The following is a 25,061-nucleotide window of genomic DNA, read 5'->3' on the forward strand; positions in this document are numbered from 1 at the left end:
TAAAATAAATCTCAGCTATTGAAATTTGATCTAATAATAAAAAGATTAAGTAAAGAGAAAGTGGAGAAAGAAGTTAGCGGAGATATTCCTCACCCACAAATATACTCTCTCAATGAGTTGACTCCGATTGCAATATTATTTGCATTGCCGCTTAAGCAATTATTTGTGGAATATGTCAAAATATACCCTCCCAAACTAGTTTGCACAAAATAAGTTTTTTTGGAGAGTGCTTAAAAGGATATTTTTATTTTTAAACAATTCTCAGAATAGTACTTGATATCCTAAATTTTCAAGTGATGTGATGTGGCCGTTAAAAAAATTTATGTACTTTAAAATTGGGAGTGGCAGCAATTTTTTAACTTCAAGGGCGACATTAACACTTGATTTGAGAATAGTTGAAAGGATCGATATGTTTAACATTTTGTTTAATAATTGAAATAATAATTTCCCATTTCTTCTTCTTCTTCTTCATAATCATCTTAGCAAAAATAAATTAATTAATTAAGGAACCTGACGAGCACGCAAGTCCAGGGAAAAAGACTCCGGGGTCACTCATCATTATTCATTAATTATTGACGTATTATTGTGTGGAATATGTCAAATTAAACAAAGTAGTAGTCTTTGTTAGTTTCACCCTCTTTTGCTTGGTCTTTCTTCTTGTTTTTAGGTGTCAAAAAATACACAAACACTAATAACTAAGAACAAAAAAGCTTTCATCTCTTGCTTGTTCTTTCTATATAACATGCCGGCCATATGTATAATCAAAATGACTCCTTTATATATTAAAACAAGCTTAATTATTGGTTTCATCGTCCTTGTGATCCTCACCATTATCACCTTCCATTTTTTCTCTTTAGGCTACGTACGTACGCACCTTTTTTCCTCTCTGCTTATTCATAGTTTCTGGTTGGAATCTCTCGGAGAGGAAAGATCAGAGAAATGGCCGCCGGAGAAGAAAAAGAAAGAACGTTGGAGGAAACGGCGACGTGGGCCGTCGCTGTGGTGTGCTTTGTGTTGCTTGCTATCTCAATCTTCATCGAACACATCATTCATGTAATTGGCAAAGTAAGTTAATCTCTGTTCATACATACATACATGTGTGCGTATATACATGAAAGAACAGTAATCTCCAGTTAAATTTATTTTTTCTATTGTTTGGAATTAATTGGTAGCCGTTTGCAATATTCAATCTTGTCCTCTGCTTGACCAAAAAAAAAAAAAATCTTGTCCTCTGCAGTTTTTGCCTTGTCACCCGAATTTTAGATTTAGTACTAATCTCTATCGAGCAGGAAGTGTTTAAAGGCAAAGCTTTCTCAATAAGTATGTTTTTTGAGATTTGAACTTGTTTTTTTTCTTCTTACGAAATGAGGTAGATTACCATCTTAACATTAGCTCATTAGTCCTTTTTTCCCCTTATCAAGAGGTACTTCCAATGTATACAATTAAAGTAGATAGCACAAAGAAATTAACACAAATTTGTCATCAATAACCAACTTAACTAATTTTCTTAATTTTTTCAAATTAATTACCTAGGCCGCAGATAATATGCTTTATTTGTATGATTTATACTTCTCTAGTCCTATTTATAGGATAGAGAGAACAAATATTTTTTGGTCATATTTATAAGGTAGTGAGAGAAATTTTTTGTATGGATGTATAATTTTACCCTTTATTTATTATTGTGTTGATTTTGTTTACATGAAGTATAATGCATATTAAATAGGGATAAAATTAAAAAGTTGTTAAAGTTTAAATAAGAGTTAATGAAGTTTAAGTGTTTTCTTGATTCATATGAAATATATTAAAAGTGATTTATAAATAGGAGCAGAGGAGTATTTTATAAGATAAAACTCTTTTTACATGGGATATGAAATCACTCAGATTGCTTTGAAATTTCAGTGGTTCAAGAAGAATAATAAGATTGCTCTCTATGAAGCGCTTGAAAAGGTCAAAGGAGGTACGTACGTAGACTTTATATGGAATTAAGATTTGATTGATAAGAGATTAATTATGATTAACAGTAATTAGGAGATTTAATGAATTAATTGTGGGGTGTAAGTGTGATTAATGAATTAATAATGAATGGACGGCTGTAGAGCTTATGCTGATGGGATTCATATCGTTTATGTTGACGCTGCTGCAAAGCTCAATTTCGACGATTTGCATATCGAGAGAAGTGGCAGCCACGTGGCGACCTTGCGCGTCTTACAAGGACGACAAGCCCGCAAAAGAAGCCGGCGGGGAAGATTCTAACAATTCCAGGAAGCTTCTCGAATATTCTCAACGCCGCTTCCTGGCCAGCAAAGGATATGACAAATGTGGAGAGGCAAGTCATTCATTCCCACTCCATATATATACACTCTCGTGTCTTGTCATAATACTGGGCAATTTGAAAAACTCATATGGCATAGTACATATATTCGTCCTTTAATATAAGAATTAGAAAATTAGTTTATAAATATTAAAAAAAATTAATTAAATTGATTATTTGTAATAAATACATCTTAATTTTTTTAAAATTACCATATTCAGTCCTTAATAGAAGAGATAGTTGCTAATTTGAGTATATTAAAAAAATTAATTAAATTAGTTATTTGTAATATATAAGTATTGTCTTTCTTAAAATGCATGTTCTTGCTAATGAAGTATATTGGCTAAAACTACTATTATTACAATGACTATCTTGAAAACAAATGGATATATATGAGAGACAAAGTGAATTGGAATCTAATATCTAGGATCAAAATAAAAGTCAAATAAACTTTTATATTAATGACCAGAGGTAGTGTTTTTTTTTTTTTCCCAATTATGTGCGTAGAATACTCCCCTTTAATTGAAAGTTGACGAAATCAATGGGAATGCTTTATGTTTAAAAAAGATTTTGATAGGCAACCCCTCATCTAATTAAATTCCCCTATTTTAGATTTGCTTCCCTCTTTATGATATCACTTTTTTTTTGGACTGATCATTAGAATGAACACATACGCGCTATTAAGTAAATACATATTGTCATTATTTATTATTGTCCATTTAGAACCTTTCTTTGGTCTAACTGTAGATTTATTATTTAATCATGCGATATTAATATAAAATTAGTCTACAAACAAGGTCGTATGATTAGAATAGAAGGTAGTACTCTCTTCGTCCTTTATTATAAGATCTTTTTAACAAAATTGCATAGTTTAAGAAAGCAGTTAAAATTAGTTAAAAGCAATTAATATGCAGGAGATGCAATTTTGTTCAAATATAGCCCTATATATAAATAAGTAAATGTGAGAGAGTAATAATGAGATAAATAAAAAAATATATTAAATGCATTAAATTAGGAATAAAATAGGTAATAATGCTTTAAATGCTTATACAAACTCAAAGACAATCTTATAAAAAAGAATAGACCTATTCAAAAAATTAGATCTTAAATAATAATGATAGAGGGAGTATCATCTAGTGCTATTTATTTGGGTAATATTTTTAACTTTTATACATTACTCCGAACTAGGGGATTTTTTTTATATTCGCAAACTATCAATATATATATATATATATATATATTAAGTAGTAATTAAGTTATTTGTGTATGTGTGTAGGATAAAGTGGCGTTTGTGTCGGCTTATGGGATTCATCAGCTGCACGTATTCATATTTGTGCTGGCAGCATTTCATATTCTGCAATGCACTATTACCTTAGCTTTGGGAAGAACCAAGGTCACTCTCTCTCTCTCTCTAGTTTTAAATTTCATTTTGTTTAATTTCTCTCACCTCAAATGATAATAATAATTTCCTTTCTCTTTATATCTCCAAATCTCTGGTTGATTCATATGGTGCAGATGAGAAAATGGAAGAAGTGGGAGAGTGAGACAAAAACACCCGAATATCAATTCTATAATGGTATGATTCTTGGTTTCGTACCACACACACACAAACACACACAAAGGTTTTACTTCATGCTAGGAAGAGGTGCCCACATTTAGTACCTGACAGTATCTCAAATAGGATTGCTTTTAATAGGAGGATACTTATGCTTTAGCAAAAAAAAAAATTTTACCCCCCGAAATTGATAATTATATATTTTTTAGAAAAAAAGTTATTATATATTATTTGGTCATTATTGAGTTACTTAATGAAACACAAACGTGCTAATGGATAAGTAATGTAGATCCAGAGAGGTTCAGGTTTACAAGGGACACAACATTTGGGCGAAGGCATTTGAACATATGGAGTCAATCATCAATTTCCCTATGGATTGTAAGTCACAATTTTATCAAAATTAAAAACAAAACATCCCTTCTTAATGGGCTCTCCCATGGGCCTCCTTAATGGGCTGGGCTAGGCCCACGATCTTCAGCAATGTAAAGCCCTTTGTATTGTGGGTTTTGACCAGGCAAGCTTGTTCAGGCAATTCTTCGGATCAGTTTCCAAGGCAGACTATTTAACGCTGAGGCGTGGATTTATCATGGTGATTATTATCATCCTCATCAGTTTGTAGTAATTCAGAAAAATTAAAATTAATCTGTCCCAATTAATTAAGTTCCACAAATATATAAGGAAATGAAAAGCTTATTAATTAAAGACTAATCATGGAGTGTGATTATATATGGTAGGCGCATTTACCTCCGGGAAGCGAAGAAAGCTTTGATTTCAGAAAATACATCCAAAGATCACTTGACGAGGATTTTAAGGTTGTGGTGGGAATAAGGTACTGCATACGAAAAAAAAATAAACATCCCCAGTCACGTACACTTGTTAATAATTTGCATGCATATATTAATTATTCCTTTCAAATTAATTTACTCACAAATCCTAACTTAAAAGCTTTTGATGTTGAAGCCCACTCATATGGTTCCTTGCCGTCTTATTGTTGTTGACAAATACTAAAGGTAACCACTTCTCTCCATTTCATTCAGCCATCCTTAAATGGGTTAATATCATTGCTGCTCTTTATAATTTAATTTAATTTTAGTTTTAATTATAGTTTCAAATCATTAGTTTTGATACTTATAATTTTATAAGAATTTGGTGTCATTAAAATTAAAATATAGGAACCATTGGCTAATTAAATTTAGAACACACAAATTATAAAGCTATAAGGACCAAAAGCAACGGTATTAATTAACCCATAAATCATATATTACCTTCTCTTCTTAATAAAAGAGCTTGGTTGACTTTTAATTTGTGTTAAATATAAGAATCCAATCTCCTTTGTCTTTTATATTTATCTATTTTTTTCTAAAATAATCTTTATACTAATTGTACATATTAAATGTTTCATCAAATGGTAGTTTTAGTTATTACACATAATTAGCAAGGGTATTCTAGTAAAGACAATACATATTTATTACAAATAACTAACTTAACTAATTTTTTTAATATTTTCAAATTAGTTAACTGAGTTTTATATTAAGAACCGAAGGTAGTACTAGTGTATATTATGAATAACACAGATGTACAAGTGCTTAATGATATTGTAATAATTTGTTTGCACAGGGTGGGACGCTTATCTGTGGCTGCCATTCATCCCATTAATTGTAAGCACACCCAACACTATATATATGCACACACACACACACATATATATATATATATATATATATTCTTTTGAATGATAATTGAGAACGATTATAGAAGGATTAATTAAGAGACATGTTGGTTAATATGAATGAATGAATGGATGCAGATAATATTAATGGTGGGGGCGAAGCTGCAAATGATAATATCAAAGATGGGATTGAGGATCCAAGAGAGAGGGGCGGTGGTGAAGGGCGCGCCGGTGGTGGAACCTGGTGATAATCTCTTCTGGTTCAACCGCCCTCGCTTTCTTCTCAACTTGATTCACTTTGTCCTCTTTCAGGTCCCTTCATTCTTTTTTTCCACACATATATATATTCATTATTTTTCCATGTTCTTGGAAATTACTACTGCCGATCCTAATTATAAGAGCCAGTTGACTAATTTGAGGAGATTAAGGAAGTAAGTTGAGTTAGTTATTTATCCTAAATAGGTGTTGTTTTTTCTAAAATATCTTTGCTAATTAAATGCATTAACTAGAACTATAATTATTAGAAGGATTATCTTGAAAAAAAATTGAGTAAATATGAGAGACAAAATAGATTTGGGTCTTATATTTAGGACCAAAATAAAAATCAAACAGGATCTTATATTAAGGACCAGAGGTAGTACTATTTTATTAAGCCTGCCTTATTAATTTCTTTTCTTTTTTTTTTTGCCTCTTGTAGAATGCATTTCAGCTTGCATTTTTCGCTTGGTCAGCTGTAAGTATCTCATCTTGAGGAAGCATTCTATCAGTGCCTTTTCAATAGATGGTCTTTATAACTAATTTGTAGACAAAAATTAATTTAGTTTTTTATTTAAAAAAGTATGTTCTTTTGTCAAAATATCATTTTTAATCATTTGCGGTTGATAAGAATTAATATGAAGACTTGAGAGACCAATAAATAGACTAAAATATTATATTATTTTTTGTTCTAATTATAAGAGCTAGTTGACTAATCTGAGTATACTAAGAAAATTAATTAATTCAGTTATTTGCATTAAACAGGTGTTGTCTTCTCTAAAATACTCTTAATAATTATGTATATTAGCTAAAACTACTATTTGATAAAACATTTACTATATGCAACTATTACAAAAATTACTTTGAAAAAAAATAAATATAAGATATAAAATGAATTAGAGTATTATATTGACGATTTAGTTAAATGTCAAATTAGTTTTTATATTAAAGATCGAATATAATATTTAAAACTTTTACTAGTAATACGAGGATAATGAGGAGTACCATCTAAATGCAATAGCTCTTATTCTGCGTTTCATGATGCTTCAGTTTGCGTTCAGCTTAAGGTCGTGCTTCCATGAAACAACAGCAGACATCGTGATTAAACTCACAACCGGGTAAATTAAACTATCCATTATTATTAACCAATTTCTTGTACAAAACAAATAATTAATCTCACTAACTTGTGATAATAATTATTAATTTAACTAACTTCTTTAATTTATCTAAATATTTTTATTTCCAGGATCCTCATACAAGTTCTATGCAGCTATGTGACTTTGCCCCTTTACGCTCTTGTTACTCAGGTAACATGCCCTAACTAATCCGTACTCAATACTTCCTCCATCCATTTTTATAAACAATAATTGATTAAATAATGTAGATTAAAAAATTAGTTAAAATTAATTAAAAAGAATAAATAGGTAAAAATTGAAATTTTTTTCCTTCAAATACCTTGGAGTATAACAGAGAAAATAAGAAAATGAAGGCATGATGCTTCAAAAAAATGAGCTGATAAATATGTTGAATATTAAAATAAGTAATCAATAAGAAAAAAATATGAAATTAGCTAAGAAAATCTGAGACAAAAATAAAGAGGATAGTTGTTTCATATAAAAAAGGACAAATGGAGTATTTGGCTAACTTGATCCCCATAATATATATTCTCTCTTTTATTTCTAATACAAGAGTTAGTTATAGATAATTAAATTTGATTCTAAATATAATATTTTAATCTACTTTATTTATCATATTTATCATTTTTTCAAATTGATTTACCTAAGTTATAAGCTCGTATATTATCAAACATTTATGTGAGAATATTTTAGGAAGAACCTAAATGTTATTTTTGTTATCATGATCTATCCAAACTAGCTATAGCCTAGAGTAGCCCTTGCGCTGAGCATAAAGTGGAGGTATGTCATATTTGTTTGAGTCACATAACATCGGATTTTTTTAAACCACAATTAATGGATTTAAAATAAAAATAATTTAATTAGATGCTTAGATAAGAAATACGACCCCTGGTCCTAAATATAAAAGCTAGTTAAGTAGTTTGAGTAAATTAAAGAAATAAATTAAGTTAATTATTTGTAATAAATAAATATTATTTTTTTTCTAAAATATCGTTGCTAATTAAGTTTATTGGCTAGAACTATCATTATTAGAAGGGTCATCTTGAGAAAAAATAAATCAATATGAGAAACAAAGTAGATTAGTCTTATATTTAAGATCAAAATAAAAATCGAACGAGATCTTGTATTAAGAATTGAAAGTAATATCAGCTAATTATGATTGGAGAAATACAGATGGGATCGAGCATGAAGCCCACAATATTCAACAACAAAGTAGCAACAGCGCTGAAGAACTGGCACGAATCAGCCAAAAAGAACGTTAAAGACAGCAAACATTCGAAGGCAAACACGTCATTATCGAACAGTAGTACAGCGGCAAGCCCTGCCCTTGGGCTCTCGCCAGTTCATCTTCTGCACAAGTACCATGGCCGAAGCGACAGCGCTCCAACGTCTCCCATGCCCAATGCCCGCCAATATGACCGTTGGGACGTTGAAGAAGGGCCATCCTTCCCTACAACGCAGCCCCATGGCATCCAAATGGTGCCTCCTCACCAAGATCATCCCGTCCATTCACCTAACAAGCCTCATCATGTCGTCGATGATCTAGACTTTAGATGATTTTTACTTTTTGACTATATACTGCGTGGAGTGTAAGAAATCAATAATAGTGTGCTCCTTTTTACTTTATATATATATATATGTGTGTGTGTGTGTGTGTGTGTGTGTGATTTTAATATTAGAGATTTATGTTTTTTGTTTTATTTATGATATAGCACATTCATTCCTGTGTTATTAATCTTTTATCGCTTTAGAAAGGGCCAGTGAGATACAACATATCAATATGATTATACTCTTTCTATTCTTAATATAAGATCTATTTAACTAATTTAATTAGATTAAGAGAGTTAGGTAAGTTAGTTAATTATAAGAAATGTGACACGTTTTTTCTGAAACACCATAATCATCTTTCTTAATACCCCTCTCCCTCTTCTACTTGATTATGATTGAGGGAGTATCCATAGGGATAATTTAGAGAAAATTGATAAATATGAGAAATGGGTCTTATATTTAGGACCAAAACCAACTCAACAATTAGGTCTTATATTAAGAACCGGAGGAGTATAAGACCTATTTAACTAATTTGATTAGATTAAGAAAATTAGGTAAGTTAGTTAATTATAAAAAATATGACATGTTTTTCTAAAACACTGCAATCATCTTCTTTAATATCCCATTTCTTTCTTCTATTTGATTATAATTGAGTGAGTATACACATGGGTAATTTAGGAAAAATTAATAAATATGAAAAATATGGCTTATATTTAGGACCAAAATCAACTCAATAATTAGATCTTATATTAAAGACTGGAGGAGTAGTTAGTTGATTTAATAAGCTAATTCTCACATTTATTGGCTATTTTAATCTTTAGCAATATAGTCCCACAATGAACTTTTTTTTTTTAAAAAAAAATTTACTGTCAATATTCCACCACCCTGTCAAAATCAAAGTATAGAGAATATTTTAGCTTAGAAACCTGTTCTTTTTGTCATTTTTCATTGATCGGGGTGGAGCTCCTAAGCCAGTTTGAGTTCTCTCCTCTTCATATCAAAAATTACGTTTGGATTTTGAAGGGCCGAATAGGCATTGGTTTCAGTGAAAGAAGATTTGATTACTTAAACACAAGATTTTAAATTTAATATATGTGAATACAAAAATTTTTTTTGGGAGAATTACTCTAATTGTGGTGGACAATATCCGAAATTCGATTTCCTTTTAATTATAATTTTTGAAATTAGAGTGGTTTTGATCCTAAACGTCTAAATATTTTTAGTTTTTAAAATAGCATTTTTGGTTCCTAAAACCAAAATCCCTGGGTTTTGAAATCAAAATTAAAAGGAATTCAAGTTTTAGAGGCTAAAGATGATCCAAAAAATGCATTCGAAGGTTGTAAGAAAAGAAGATGGAATTGAAAAAGAATATTAAAATTAAAAAATTAATAAAAATATGAAATTTTTTGAAAATATTATATATAAGAAAAATAAATGAAAAGTATAATTTCATAAAAAATGACAATTAAAGTTAGATTAGTTTAATAATGGGTTAATATAATTTTTGGTCCTTCAAGTTTGTTCTTATTTTGGCATTAGTACCTTAAATTTCAAACTACATGTTTTGATCCCTTAACGGTAAAATGATCTAAATTTTTATTAGATTATAGGGACCAATCTTTTAAATAAAAAGAAATTTGAGTAATCAAAACTTATAATTTGAAATTTGAGAGATCAAAACCAAGATGAAGATAGATCTAAAAGACTAAAATTAATATTAAACTTTTAATAATTTAAGAAATGAAAAAAATGGGAAAAAATTGTCAAGAAGAATGAAACGCAACAATCAGTCCCCACCAGTCTCCACTGCGAAATCTGAAACGGAAAGTCGAAAACCAATTCCCATCTTCCTAGTTTCACAAGTCGTTTCTGGGAAGCAAACTCCCTCTCTTTCTCTGGTTCCCGCTTTCTGGAGATTGAATCTTGGCCTTCTATCGATCCTTCGTCATCATCTTGGGCCTTAGTCGTCTTGATCTTGAATTCGATCGCTGCCATGGAGGTCCCGTCCAACTCCAGCTCCGACTACTTGTCGATCCCGCAGCAGCAGCATCGTCACCATCACGCGCCCGAACATCCATCTAACCCACCATCTGCTTCTCCTCACCCTGTGGACACCACCTCTGTTTCCCAGAGGTTTAATCAATCTCTTTTTTATTTCATGATTTCTCTGTTCTTCTCTTTGATCCTCCGGAATGGCCGGAACTTTATCAAGCCTTTTACAAGTTATGGTTCTGAATCTCCTTTTCTAAAAAGAAATGGATTTGGCTGATGTTACTGAAATCACATACTGTAATTTTCAATTTATATGCTGTTTTGCGAAATTTAATCTAACGATTGTGGGGGACTTTGATTGTGGGATTATCTTGCCTTCTTGACATCATATGAATTTGAATTAAAAATTTGGTCACTTTGGTCACGCTTCACATCGCCAGATGATACCCGAACCTTAACTTTTACTGACATCTTCCCAGTTTAAAGTTTCTAAAATGAGCTTTTTTCTCGTCTGCCTTGGAGTGATGCTTTTATTCTTTTTGGTATGATTGCAGACTGCAGAAGGAGTTGATGTCACTCATGGTATGCGTCTCTGTCTCTCTTTTTCGGTTTAGCTTGAAGTCAGTGCCGTGATGTCTTCTCTTATCAAGCTTTCCCTGGTAGCAGGGGTTTGGGGCATTTAGTTATTAAGATTCCGTCTGCCTTGATATTTCTGCCTCAATTTCATATCATTGGGCACGTGTGGACTGTGGACTTTTATTGCGTCTCTGAATAAGTGAACATGAATTTACTATCTGATTTTCGCATTCCGCCCTTTTAGTGACAACACCCTCAGAAATTTATGATTTATTTCTTGTGAGCTAGCTATAACAGACTAATTTTCTGATGGTTATTGATAGATGTACGTCTGCTTGTTAGTCCGCTGTGCGTTGATGGGTGAGAGGTTATTGGAATGATATTTCAAATAATTAATACATGCAATTGTGAACTGCTCCCAAGGACCTTTTTTTTTTTTTTTTTTGGTTTGGAATTCTTGTTATTCGCAGCTTCCTCTCCTCCCCCCCCCCCCCGGGATGCTATATTTATATCACACTCTTGTAATAGGTGATCTTATAGCTTGTTTTCTGGAATGTGGCAATGACTCTGCAATCTACTTTGCTTGCATGCTGTCTAGCTGGAAATGTCTTGATGCTTATGAGCTTCAAATTATGAGTTGATTGCTGATAATCCCTCGGAAATTCAAGTTGCAATTTTAGCATAAGATTATATCTTTCTTTGAGATTTTTGGTCCTTTTAGCATTTTGTCATGAAGTCTGCATTTAACCACAAATGGACCTAAAATCTTCCGCTGAGTGTGCTTGAATATTAAGAAGCTAAGGTTTAACAGTTGACTATGGTGGATATTATTTGTCATAAGGTGCTATTATAAATGATGACTTTTCTCTTCAGATGAGCGGTGGAGATCTTGGAGTATCAGCTTTTCCTGATGGTGAGAGCATTTTTACATGGATTGGCACGATTGAAGGTGGAAAAGGAACTATATATGAGGGTTTATCGTATAAACTCTCCTTACGGTTTCCCCTGGACTATCCTTTTAAGCCGCCCCAAGTAAAGTTTGAGACCATGTGCTTTCATCCAAATGTTGACCAGTTTGGCAACATTTGCCTTGACATTCTTCAGGTACTGACTAGCTTATAAAAGGAATTGAAAAAATTGAAGCCACTGCTTGTTTATTGAAGGTTTTGGACCTTCCGTTTTTTTAGATATATCTTCTTTGATTATTATGCAACTACGTACATTGTTCCAGAGCCAATTGAAGCCTTATTTTGTCTTTGTAGGACAAATGGTCTTCAGCTTATGATTGTAGAACTATTCTTCTGTCAATTCAAAGTTTATTAGGAGGTCAGTTGGCGTTTTCCTATTCATGAATTTTGCATCGGCGTCTCAGCATTTGTTTGCCTGATCAAATTACTTTCTTGTGGCAGAGCCTAACCCAGAGAGCCCTTTAAACAGCTATGCCGCGACGCTTTGGAACAATAAAGAAGGTTGACTTCTTTTTTGTCAAATTTGCCAACCTTTGGTTTTGTTGTTGTTTCATGGAGTGTTTGAAGATGGCCTCTTACGACTTCATAGTTTGATATTCATTTTTCGATGGCTAACTCCTGGTTCTATCTTGTTAGCTAGGAGTTTCTCATTTGTATTAAGTACTACGATAGATCCATGACAACAGTTATGGTTCCTGAAATCTTTTGAAGCTCCATTACCATATTCCGGAGGGTAGTAGAATTTTGGTTCTCTATCTTCTAAGCTTGAAGCTCGAACATTAGATAGTACAAGAACACCATGAAGTGTCCCAGTGTTCTTGTACTTCTTGGGAGTGTTGCATCATGTTGAGTGCAAATACTTATTAAACAAACACTTTTGTGCTTCATTGGGCTCTTAATATTTGCGATGATGAGGCATGTAGATTTTCTGATTATAGAAATTTAAACGTGGGATGTATAATTTAATGCTTAATGCTTTGCAGATTACAGGAGAATGGTGCATAAACAATATTTTGCCGGAGAATCACTTGAAAGTTGACGGATACAATTTGAGTTGGACAGATCACCTTACTTTTCCACACGACAGTTGTAAAGCTCTGAAGTGAAATTCTTAAGGCCGGAAATTTGGCGATTTTTTATGTTGTGCTGCTATGTTTAGCAGAGATTACAAGGATCAGAAGTTCTCTGATAAAATGACTTGATATTTGTGTATAAAATTTGTAAAACTTTTTCTGCCCAAAGTGCCTCTAGATGTATACTTCTGGTGCATAATCTTTTTTTTATCTTTTTAAGAGAGATGCTCAGTCTTCATCAAAAAAGAGGGAAAATTGTATAGATGGCTTAGTAAGCACACCAAACTGATGAGATATGGCAGCCTATGGGGCCCGGTAGTGGAGAATTGCATCGTTGTCACAATTGAGGGCGGTTCTGGTTGCAGTTGTTCTGAAACGCTCACTTTATTTGAATATAAAAAAGTTATTTAAAAGTAAAGGCGGGCCTAAAAAATTAGGCCCTAGGTTCTTCTACTAGTGCCTTCTATTAAAAACAGTTTTGGTTGATGATCGGCTTTTGAAATCATGGATGGGCTTTTGAAATCATGATGCTGGATGGTGTGTTGGTTATCTTTACAAGTGTTTTTTAAAAACATTTTTTTACAAATCAAGGTAAATTTTTTTTACATATTTACTTCATATGTTATAAAACTATGGTTTGATTTTCATCAAAACTATATTACAGTATAAAAGTTAATAATAATGGTAATCCTTAAAATAATTGTAATTTTGAAATGTTTTAATAGAAAATTGCAAGATTGATTAGATAATTTTTTTCAATGATCAAAATAAGGGAAGAAAATTATTTATTTTATAATTTTTAAACTCTGCACAAATTGTTGCTAAAAAGGTTTTATTTTAAATATTTTTAAATTAACATATTAAAAATTAATATGTCAGTATTTAAATGTTGGGTGTCTGAGTCGTCATTTTAAAATTGTTGACTTTAGCAATTTTCGTAACAGTATTAAGTTTAAAAAATTAAAAATATATTTTTTAAACCCTAAGATTAAAATTGGAAGAATCTCCAAAAAAAAAACTTTTGAATTTTAAAATTTTAAATAAGTCTTGTGTATGACACTTTAATAACAATTGACAATATTTAAAAAATAAATAACAACATATTTTTATAATCAATCCTAATTTAGAATTTTGAAATTTTAAAAATATTTTTTTTTGCAATTATCCCATTAAAATAATACCTTTTTTTTTACCAGCATTAAATTAATTTTTTAAAGTAGGGAGGCACTAGGCTCTCCCTCCGTGTGGGATAAGAAGACTGATATCATACGTTTATCTATGGAAAAATGACATTAAGGTCCCATAGAACTAAATATACAGCAAAAAAGGTCCCATGAAATGTCATAATTGTTTTGAAGTCCTAAAGGGACTTAAATGTAATTTTCAGAATGTTGAAACGACTCTCTTGTCCTAGCTATCAGAAACAAAGACTGTGAGTTGGGTGAGAAGTTTCCTGCGCAGTATGGTTGAGAGAGAAGACATTGCGAAAGAAGGAAGGAGCCATTGATGATGAGGTATCTTCTTCATTACCATTAGTGAACTCTTTTATGTGAATCTCCACAAATCTTCAGGTCTGGAACTTTCTTTCCTCTCCTCTCCTACCTTTCTTAACAGATTGTGTATTTTTTTGGAAATAGGAAATCAAAAAATCATTTTGCCTTTGGTATTGCAAAGCTTTTTTTGTGTGTGTAGGATTTACAAGTTAATTGATGGGAAAGCTGTGTTTTCGGTCGGTGTGTGTTGGTAATTTAAGTTAGGTGTGTAGTAGATGATTATGAGTGCTTTTTTTTAGGTTGCTTATGGGTGGTTTTGCTTTGTTCTGATGTTAGTTTAGTGGCAAAGGAAGAAAAAGATAAAAATTAGTGTGGGTAGAAACCTTTAGCACAAAATGAGATATTGTGTTGTCAATCATGCCGCGATAGTTGTTAATGTGTGCCATAACTGTTGTCAACGTAACTCCTTGATTTGCCATTGACAATTGCGTGATTCTTGATGTAAGTTTAAATTACTAATGGCGAGTATGTCTGGAAATCATATATTTTGCTTTGTTCACATAGGGAGAAAGTTTATAAATGATAGAGAAGACGATATGAGATATGTGAGAGGTAGTGTAAGAACAACAAATATAAAGGAGGGCACAAGTTATGAAGAATTGAAAGAAATTATATCATCAATTGTTGGAAAAGAAACAACATCGTTTCATGTTCAACCAATAAGAACCAGTAAAAACCAGGTAACCAGCTGGTTAAGATGGGTTACTCGGTTTAATGATTTCAATCTTCCACCGTCAAGAAACAACATTGTTTCATGTTTAAAAAAATTAAACACAGTGAATATTTGGAGAAAAAACTGAAAGAAAGAAAAGAAACTCTAAATCTCTTTGCCAGTCTGTCTAAAATGCTAGAACTCATCTGTGTTCGTCGTTGCTAAGTCATGGTTGTGACATCTCACTCTTCACTTCTTGCTCTGTCACCGTCATTCGCACTCCATGGTTGTCAGTACCATCTATCTTCATCTTAGTATTTGACTCACAGACTCAGCTCATGTTGTCCATGGCTTGCAAGTGCAGAACAGTAAAACAAAAAGCAGGCAGTGTGTGACTTAGTGGATCCGTGTGGCAGGAGGGAAAGAGTGGATCAAAAACAAAAATATGAAAACTTGAAAGAGTAAACCAAGCCACACGAATGAGAATAGAAGATGTGAAATAAAAGTGAAAAAAAAAAATTTAAGTATGAAGAGGAGAGAGAATTAAAAAAATAAATTAATAATTAAGTATTACTTTTTTGGGGTTAAAATAGGAATATTTTTACACATTTAAATTAAATTAAATTATTTTAATTATTACTAGTCTAACTCGGTCTGACTTTGATCTAACCCATTAATCCTTAACCAATGTCTTAACCAGTTTACTAACCGGTCTGGTTTTTTGTTCCTCAAGAATGACACAAGCATTGCCATTGGCTTCATCCGCCCACTTTATACACCTGTCTAAGAATTTGAAACGCACTATACACACCTACATCGCGTGCAGCCCTGCAAGTGTATGAAATCAGTAGATACACTAAGCTGACAAGGTGTTTAGGTAGAAATAAAACTATGTTTTAAAAGTGTTTTACGGATACAAAATAAATATGTGAGGAGTTTGTCTCGATTTACTAAAAAGTGATTCTAAAAAGTGTTTCTGGGTTTACCCAAACACCCCTATGTATTGCCAGTTTTTGACAAAAACATAAGGCCGCGTGTTTTGATAAAAATGATAAAAGCGAAAACAATGGTGCTTATTCTCTACCCACTTTTTTCTCAAGTAAAACACTCCAATCTTTTTTTAAAATAGTATATTCAGTATTCTAAATTAGAATTAGAACATTGAATGTAATTTAAAAAGTAAAATTAGGAATGCTGAATATATCAAAACAATAAGATCAGGTGCTAAATATTCTATGAAAAAGGATCAAAATGCTAGATGCACCTTCTTAAATTTTAAGGTGCGGTTGTTCTCCGCAAAGGTGCAAACATTAACATGATTTCTAACCAATGACTTTCCACCTAGACATGCCATTTGTCTCAGTTAAACATGCTTCTCTCTCTACGCTTTGGATTTGGAAGTGTTTAGATTAGTTTTAAAAGTGATTTGCAGAATTCAAAACATGTAAAAAAGGCACTACAAATATGGAAGAAAAGTATTATATCAACTTGCGTAAAAACATTTTTTTTTTTTCAAATGCCCCTGCTAGTTTCGAAGTCACAGTGCGGCAATTTTGTCACGACATTAGTCTAGTATATATTCTTTTTTTGTTCGCAGAAAAAAAGTCGTTTTTTTTTTGGGCCAAGTACTCTAATAGTCTAAGATTGGATATTGGATAACAGGTGCTCTTTATTATGATTCAACTGCATGTTCTCTACTAGTAAACTGCGGCATTCATGATTTTCCAGAAAAAGCGTTTCTTTGGCAAAATACTGTGATAGAACAGAATATCTAAGGTCTTGTCACGTTGATTTGGTTCTTCTGGCAAGAATTCTACATGGGCTAAGGCAAGAGACCAGAGAGTGGGGGTTGGGGAAATTAACAATTCTAAGAGGCTATTTAGTAAATATACACAATGACGGTATTTCTGTTAGTGGATTACTTATGTGAGGTTCAAATGTGAACATCATAAACTACATTTTGAAAAGACCCAAAAAAAAGAAAAGAATTGGATTAAAATGCAAATTAGTAACATTTATTTCGAAGTTCCACGGGCCCGATCTCAATTTTGAAAGCTTCTTCCTGGTCACCAATACCTCCCATGTGGCCGTGAGGTGGCCACATCAAATTCTTCCAGCGAGTTTTCTACAACACCAACAATCTGCATAATCTAAAGAAATCGGAATCATACATTCTCAGCAGCATCAGTTCGTGACTCTCCAGCACTGTGTGAAGTCGCCAACATCTTGGCAGCCAACCTTTCTTCCAGAGCTCGGGCACCTCTCTCTCTGCAAGAAGAATAGTCCCATTGATAGGTTCCTTTACACAGTGATTATTTACTACATAACGCTGTCACCATTGGTATAGCTTTTATTTTGCCACGATAGAACACAAATTTAATCAAGGCAATAGCAAGCAATGTTTCAAATTAGAAACAAATTGTCCCTTGGAACAAAATTTGATCAGCTATATTTAGGTGACCGCTATTTGTCAGACAGAAGTTGCTATGTCTTCAGACCAAGACAAAAGGCGTGTATTCTGTTTCCATGGTAGAGCAGTATCAAGCAAACGAAGGACATGTTTTGTTACCCTTATCTTCTATTTATTAATTATTCATTCAGCATTACAAAGGTTATATGCAAGCTATATATTGAGTGTATATATATATATATATAAAATAAAAATTAACCACTCTTCCGTGGTAAAATTAAACAAGAAAAGAAACAAAGCAAAAAACAAAAGAAACAAGAAAGAAACTTTTTTCCAATAATTTTTTTCTCCCTTTTCTTTTTAGCTGAAGATAACACTCAGTCAGTCAATCCTACAGGTAAAGAAATATAAGTAAGACGCAAAAGAAAAATGACAGACCTACAACTCCATTATTTAGTCACCTGATAGCTACCTTAAGAAATCATTTCAGTTCGAATGTCCATCTGAGGATGGATTGATATACTCAATTAATATTAAAGCACAGTAAAGTGACATTACCGTCTCCTGGATGCCTCAGAGGGGTCAGAACCCGGCAAAGGTTCACCCCCAAGAGTGTGACCTTGGGGATCATTAGAGGCATCAGATCTTCCACAGAGCATGCGATGAAATATTGACGCAATAGGGTCTATGACTGGTCTGTGAGAAGAGGAAAAATGAAAATGAGAAAAGTGCTTAAAGCGAGAGGAGTCAGAAGTCTTGGAATAGTATACTAAAACAGTAACTTACCTCAAAAATTCTGGGAAAAATGTGGAGAAAGCAAAGTCGTCACTTGGGTCACCCTTAAGTTTTGTCTCTACTCTCCTCTGCCAGTACCTAAGGTAAATCCAGCTAATGTACGTCCCAAATATTACAGTGGGAAGATATGATACTGCCTCTAGTGTCCAGAAGCTCAAAGCAATCGAAAGAAGTAAAGCAATGGATGGTAACCACTGAAAAAGGTTTAAAAGTGGTGTCATTCAGGTTACAGGATAGACTTCATCCTTCTAAAAAGTAACAGATTAGAGACAAGAAGGAAAGAGTATCAGACCTTCACTTTTATCTTAAGGAGAGGCAGTTCTTGATCCGGCATCATCTGCTTGATGCCAACCAAGAAGCCAGAAAGAACTCCATGAAATCCAGAAAATGGCATATACCTAGAAAAATGTGAAAGAGGGAAAATCAAAAGTTGCTGCCAGAACAAGTGCAAAATGTCAAAAAGAACCATATCATACAAGGCAAAAGATAAAAAAGAAACAAATCGACAATCCAGAATTAACAAAAGTAGCATAGTTTTTTTAAAAGCTTAACATATGATTAAGCCTAAAAGCATTGGACTAATAAATTTTCCCAAATATTAAGAAAGGATGCAAGCGATCAAGCTGCCTTTATTTACCACAGCATGACAGAATGTAGTGCAATTTCAATGTGCTGAAAGACCTAACAACTAATTGGAAGATAAGTCTAACGAGTTTAGGGGGTGTGTTAACAGATGAGTTCCTATTATGGTGATGATCCTAGTTATCTCCCAGAATCATCCCATTTTTCCTCTGGGGATGGGGAAGTTAATTTAGCTTCCGATTGATTTGAAACACAAGATCAGGAGTTCATATAATTTCAGCCATCAGAATGTTATGAATGAAAGAAAGGAATAAAATGAATAAAGTGTATTTAACAGACAGACAGAATTTAATACACCGGAAGAAAAAAATGCACAGATTGCAGCTTAAGCAACAGACAGAAAATATCATCTCAGATGAATCTAGATTTCATACACTTACAGGTAAATTTCTTGTCTTGTAATATAGTACAAGGCAATGGCGGTGATGAAAATACACACAGAAGTCAGAAAGTTAACCACAAAAATGAACTTTAAAAATTCCCTGGAACCCCATACAGGTTCAAGCAGCTTTCCAATGAAAAGGAGACCAATGGTGCTGACAATTGCCTGTAGAAATGAATTATCACCAGCATTAACTTTGAGGTGTCATATAAAGATACCGGTATAATGACAAAATGCAATTCATGCAGTACACAGGCATAATTAGAAGTAATCGTAAGTGCATACAGCATACCCCATAAATGGATTGTTCAATATAACCAGCTGAAATCAGGTTCCAGGCAAAAGGGATAGTTCTGCAAAATGTATCAAACGGAAAAGAATTGAGTCATCCAACAAACAAATTTAAATTTTCAACATTAGCAGTTTGTCACACTTTGGACAAACGTGAAACAACCATAGTTGCCTAGAAAAAGCCATGTCTCCAACCACATCTGTATATAACATTATCAACACAAGCAATTAAATAGAATCCAAAATTCATTCAGATATGCATCATTAAACTCAAAAACACAAAGCTTTTTTAAAAAAAAAAAAAAACAAGAACTCCAATCATAGAGTTGAAGAATAATTATAATGATGACTGATTATATTTATTCTATCATAAGTGAGTCTCATGTTTCTTATGAGTTCAATTATAACACTGTAATCTGGCCATTATAAAAAAAATAAACAAATAGAAGAAGTTGACAATGTTAACTCTTTTATCACATCATCATTAGAAGACAATAATCGACTAAAACACTTTCAGTCAAGTATCATGTGGTAAAGCAATCCGGTTCAGAACAAAAATATCTCAACCTTCAAAAGCATTGCATTACAGCCATCTCACTACAGTCAAATTTCACTCTACCCCCCAAATTACATTTTCCTGGACCAAAAAGGCAAAATAGAGTTTATAGAACAGTCCACTGGCCGCTTCCAGAAGGAGAAATAATTCAGTTTCAGCCTAAAAATTTGAGGAAAACTTCCCTTCCGGTAGTAAGGATCAACATCGGCTGCAGAAAAAATGACAGTCCAAACAGAGAAGCAAACAAAACTTGGCCAAGCAAAATTCAGAAACTCGACCATGCTCACCATGGAATTTTAGGATACTATTGGGAGCGTTTGAGCTTTTAGAGCATGTCAGATGCACAATGATTTCAAGTACAATGAAAAACCACCCATTCCAAAGTCCACTCACCGCGAAACTGTTGAGTGGTAATCACAACAACGCAAACAAAATTTAATTAAAAACCACAAACTTAGATGCCGCTTGAACGCAACTCAAGACAGTTAATTTCGATCATTCAATAGGCAATAAGGAAAAACTGATAGCATAGATTAGATGCAAATTACAATCCAATGTACAAACTAATGCTATTTAAGTTGTTGATCCAAGACAGAAATTTGAAGCAATCCCATCATTTATTGCTGTTGATAGTCCCTCACTGATCATCACTCAGGCCGAAATTCTATACCACAAAATTTGAGCAGCACGCATTAGATCAAACCATACCTGGCGGGAATAAGGGCTAGGTAAGCAACAGCTGAAGGGAAAACCTGAATCGCAATGTGACCACCCACCAGTACCACCGCTAGGCCTTTGCACAAACGAGTAAACCCAGAAAAAAGGCTCGTGCCCTGCCGGAGTGAGAAATATCGCGAATCAAAATGCTTAGCAAACAATCACCAAAAGAAGTTGAATTCCAAGATCTGAAACGAAAGAGCTCAAAATATGAAAATCGAAGAGAGAGAGATCCGCATCGTACCCCGGAGAGAGCGGGAGTGCTCATGGCTGCTGAGGATGTGAGCGCGGATTGACGTCAGTTGCTGAGATAACAGGGATTACAGAAAATGAAGATCAGAGGGCTTTTGGGAAACGGAAGAGAGAAGTAAACGTCACTGATGGGAGCTCGGGTTTGTCACATGATTCATTCAGCATTTCAAGTCGGTCTCAGGATCGACGATCTATGATCTCTGTCTAACGCGTTCTAAATGCCTAACGATTATTGTCCATCATGCGCGCCTGATGCACACTAATCCTGACTGTTGAATCTGTAAAACTAATCTGGAGAGTCATAAAAGGAAAACGACATCGTTGCTATAATGCATCCTGGCCGTTGAAATTTTTTTCCTAATCGTGGCCATAGATCCCTAATAAATTTATATTTTTTTCTCAACATTGATATCTTTTTATTTGAAACAATCTTATTTAAATTACAATTTAACACTAAATGTGATCACCTATCTCATAAAAAAATTGAATGTTGATTCACTAAGTTGTGAAACGCTAACCTCTACTGAGGGGGTATTTGGATAGAAATAAAACCATAGTTCAGAAGTAATTTTACGGTCGACGAAGTAAATATGTAGAGGGGTTTATCTCGATTTGTAGAAAAGTGCTTTTAAAAAGCACCTATGAACTCATCCAAACACTTTCTAAATTATATATACACTCGTATCCCATATGTTTTACCGATACAAAAAATTTTCCTCTAATTTAAAAGGGATAATTAATCCACAGCTCCTTATAGTTTTAACTAATTTTGAATCAGGTCCTTATACTTTCACCTGTTTTTAATTAAGTCCTTGTATTTATTTTTCTTTTTATCAAGTCCTTATAAGTTCACCTTATTTTTAATTAAGTCCCTGAATTTTTTATTCTTTATTTTATAAATTCTAATAGTACTATTATATAAACAAAAATAGTATATATTATTTATATTAGTTTATAATAATAATATTCTAAAGATATTGAATTATTATAATGATTTTAATTTTTTCAGCAAAAAAATTAATTGTTCTAAAAAATATTCCGAATTAATTAATTCTATTACTTTTTTATTACATAATTATTAATTTAATTTAATTATTAATATTTTATATTTCAGTATTAATCTATTAATTAAGTTTATATTTAATTAATAAATAAAAATTAAAACTACATGGACTTGATTAAAAATTTAGTGAAATTATAAGGACTTAATTAAAAGAAAAATAAATATAAGGACCTAATTAAAAAAAGATAAAAGTATAAGGACCTGATAAAAAGAAAAAAAACTATAGGGACCTGATTCAAAATTCGTTGAAACTATAAGGACTCGTGGATTAATTAACCCAATTTGAAAATATATGTAAACTTCACTTGGAACTAAGCTGTACCTCATCCAAGCCTATCGACAACTAATTATTCAATTATGACAATTGATTTCAGTTTAATCGAATGGAAAAAGTTGGCTTTTCTGCTTGATATGGTATTACCAAAATAAAAAATTAATTGCCATCAGAGTCTTAGATATTCAGGTCATGATATTTTGATTATTGTGAAACTTCAAAATAATATATAGATTAAAATATACATTTGGTCTTTTAGATTTATGTAAGATTTCAATTTGACTCCTTAACTTTAAAAAGTATACTTTTAGTCTTTTAATCCTAAAATTATTAATCTTAAATTATGTTTTTTTTTACAATCATAGTTGTTTTGAAAATTAAACTTAATATGTTAATATTTAATAATATTTTATCAACATTCAATAGTTCAATATTGTCATTTTTTATTAACAGTTTAGGATTAGAGAATTAAAAGTTTACTTTTTAATGTTAATGGACTAAAAAAAATTGTATAAAATTAAAAGACTAAAAGTATATTCTAATAATATATATTGTGAAAAGTTAGAAACTTTCATTTTTAAATTTTTAATAGAAAATAAAGCATCGATCCAGTTTTTAGTTCTATTGGGTCAGTTGACCAATTTACCTAATTTGATATTCAATGGATATATGAACTTTTTATTTTACAATATATATATATATACACATAATTTTTTTTGGCCAGAAATATACATGATGGCTTTAATTTATAGAAAATACAGTAAATAAGTTTTTTTATTTATGAGAAATTTTTTTAATTTTTTTGTACATGATGTATATTTTATTTTTTTTAATGATATTAATTATTTTTTAAAATTTTTCTGCAATATTGTTTTATGAAAGCACACAATTAAAGGAGAAGAATCGTAATAATTAAAACAAATTTGATATTTCATATGATATTGGCAAAAAAAAAAATTCACATGATAATATCTACAAGTAATAAAATACATAGCCAATGTCACAAAATATAAATACACACATACAATGCATTTTTTGTGTAACTAATATGCATAATTTTCCTATCCCTTAGATTGTCCAGCACCTTTGTGGAAAGTATTGGAAGAAGAGGGATTTATGTTGTTAGGTACTAAAAAATGGAGATAGAAATATGCAGAAGTTAAGGGAAAATTGTTTAATTTTAATAAAAATCAAATTGCATAGTACATCAAGATGCCAAATATAACTTCCACTCTCTTGCATTACAACTTTTTTAGTACCCTGTGCAAATATCTACATTGCTCTTCTTTCTTATTAGGTGAGTGTCCATCTTCCATAGCTTGAACAATATCCAATCAATTCTTAGCAGGTGAAAGTCCATCTTCTATAGCTTCAACAATGACAGCCATTACCTGCAATGATAATTCAGAATCAAGTAATTCAGTCATTCAATCCAACAAGTTATTTATTTATTTATTTTGTTTCATATAATCAACTCAAACAGAATATACCTACGGAGAGTTTATCTCACATATCTCTCATGCTTGCTCCCCCATATAAAGATGCTTCACTATCAGTCTTAAGAGTTTGATTTCTTTTTGTTCAATCCAGCAAGTTAAGTGCCTGCTTTTCTTATTATGATGGCTGAGATGGAAGCAAGTTCTGATTATAGCAATTTTGAATTGTACGATGTGATACCTGACTTCAGCTACTTCAATATGACAACAAGATCTGTTCCTTCAAAATGGAAACATGTTTTGTTTATATATAGTTAGTTCAATATGGCCATGGCATCTCTCGATTGCTGTAGCTAATTTCTTCAGTATTATGACCAGAGATCAGGTATATTCTGCCAAATTTAGTTAGTCCAATATTTTATATCACTTGCGTCTCAAAACAACCAGCAAGCATCTTTTGCAGACACTCAACAACATCTTTACCTCAAAAAGTTTTCAAGTTCGAATGTTTGGCTAAAACGTCCAGGGCAGCAGGTATTGGCATACTCCTACAAAGACACACAACTTAAAACTTCAGCATAGGTGGTTGGTTCCCATATTCAAATCTCAATGTAGCTAATTAAAGAATTAGACTGAGGTTTGAATATAGTTATCAGGTTTTCATTAGAACTATACATGTGCAGAACTTTTCTAAAGGTCAAGTAATGTAGGGATCGTGCATACTTATAACTTCCATCGGAGAGATTGACGGGAAACCTAATGATAATGCAAGTCCTCGAGCTTTTTTCCCCCCAAAACAGATCGGCATATTCTATCACGCACTAACCTTATGCAGAAGATCATAACATTTGTCTATAAAATACTACCAAATTAAATGTACCAAAAGTTAAACCAATCGAAGTCATATATGTGCAGCATGAAGGAAAAAAAAAACGGGGAAAATCATTTGAGCAAA

The 25,061-nt window shown here is 32.3% G+C and overlaps 3 protein-coding genes across 3 annotated transcripts; 2 read left to right on the forward strand and 1 right to left on the reverse strand.

Annotated features, from left to right (window-relative positions):
- The first annotated feature begins 939 nt into the window (after window positions 1-939).
- Window positions 940-8,508, forward strand: LOC114738505 (MLO-like protein 12). The gene is made up of 16 exons (XM_028926574.1): window positions 940-1,065; window positions 1,900-1,957; window positions 2,097-2,326; window positions 3,127-3,129; window positions 3,588-3,704; window positions 3,827-3,887; window positions 4,156-4,244; window positions 4,381-4,455; window positions 4,601-4,695; window positions 4,827-4,876; window positions 5,484-5,524; window positions 5,674-5,847; window positions 6,233-6,268; window positions 6,841-6,908; window positions 7,037-7,097; window positions 8,100-8,508. The coding sequence occupies exons 1-16, from the start codon at window positions 940-942 to the stop codon at window positions 8,481-8,483; spliced, it is 1,668 nt and encodes a 555-aa protein (XP_028782407.1). The 3' UTR covers window positions 8,484-8,508.
- A 1,930-nt stretch (window positions 8,509-10,438) lies between these two features.
- On the forward strand, window positions 10,439-13,345 carry LOC114738508 (probable ubiquitin-conjugating enzyme E2 C). Its single transcript, XM_028926579.1, has 6 exons — window positions 10,439-10,607; window positions 11,021-11,048; window positions 11,916-12,146; window positions 12,305-12,368; window positions 12,452-12,511; window positions 12,994-13,345. Exons 1-6 carry the CDS (start codon window positions 10,468-10,470, stop codon window positions 13,047-13,049), a joined length of 579 nt encoding a protein of 192 aa, XP_028782412.1. The 5' UTR covers window positions 10,439-10,467; the 3' UTR covers window positions 13,050-13,345.
- Window positions 13,346-17,146: 3,801 nt separating this feature from the next.
- Window positions 17,147-21,441, reverse strand: LOC114738509 (rhomboid-like protein 19). Its single transcript, XM_028926580.1, has 8 exons — window positions 21,326-21,441; window positions 21,073-21,197; window positions 19,810-19,870; window positions 19,516-19,682; window positions 18,786-18,891; window positions 18,485-18,687; window positions 18,257-18,394; window positions 17,147-17,556 (listed from the first exon to the last, which is right to left on the reverse strand). Exons 1-8 carry the CDS (start codon window positions 21,347-21,349, stop codon window positions 17,454-17,456), a joined length of 927 nt encoding a protein of 308 aa, XP_028782413.1. The 5' UTR covers window positions 21,350-21,441; the 3' UTR covers window positions 17,147-17,453.
- Between the last annotated feature and the right edge of the window lie 3,620 nt (window positions 21,442-25,061).

This window comes from Neltuma alba, unplaced genomic scaffold (assembly GCF_004799145.2).
Source record: "Neltuma alba isolate B1F8T4 unplaced genomic scaffold, ASM479914v2 tig00013599_pilon, whole genome shotgun sequence".
Lineage (NCBI taxonomy): Eukaryota > Viridiplantae > Streptophyta > Magnoliopsida > Fabales > Fabaceae > Neltuma > Neltuma alba.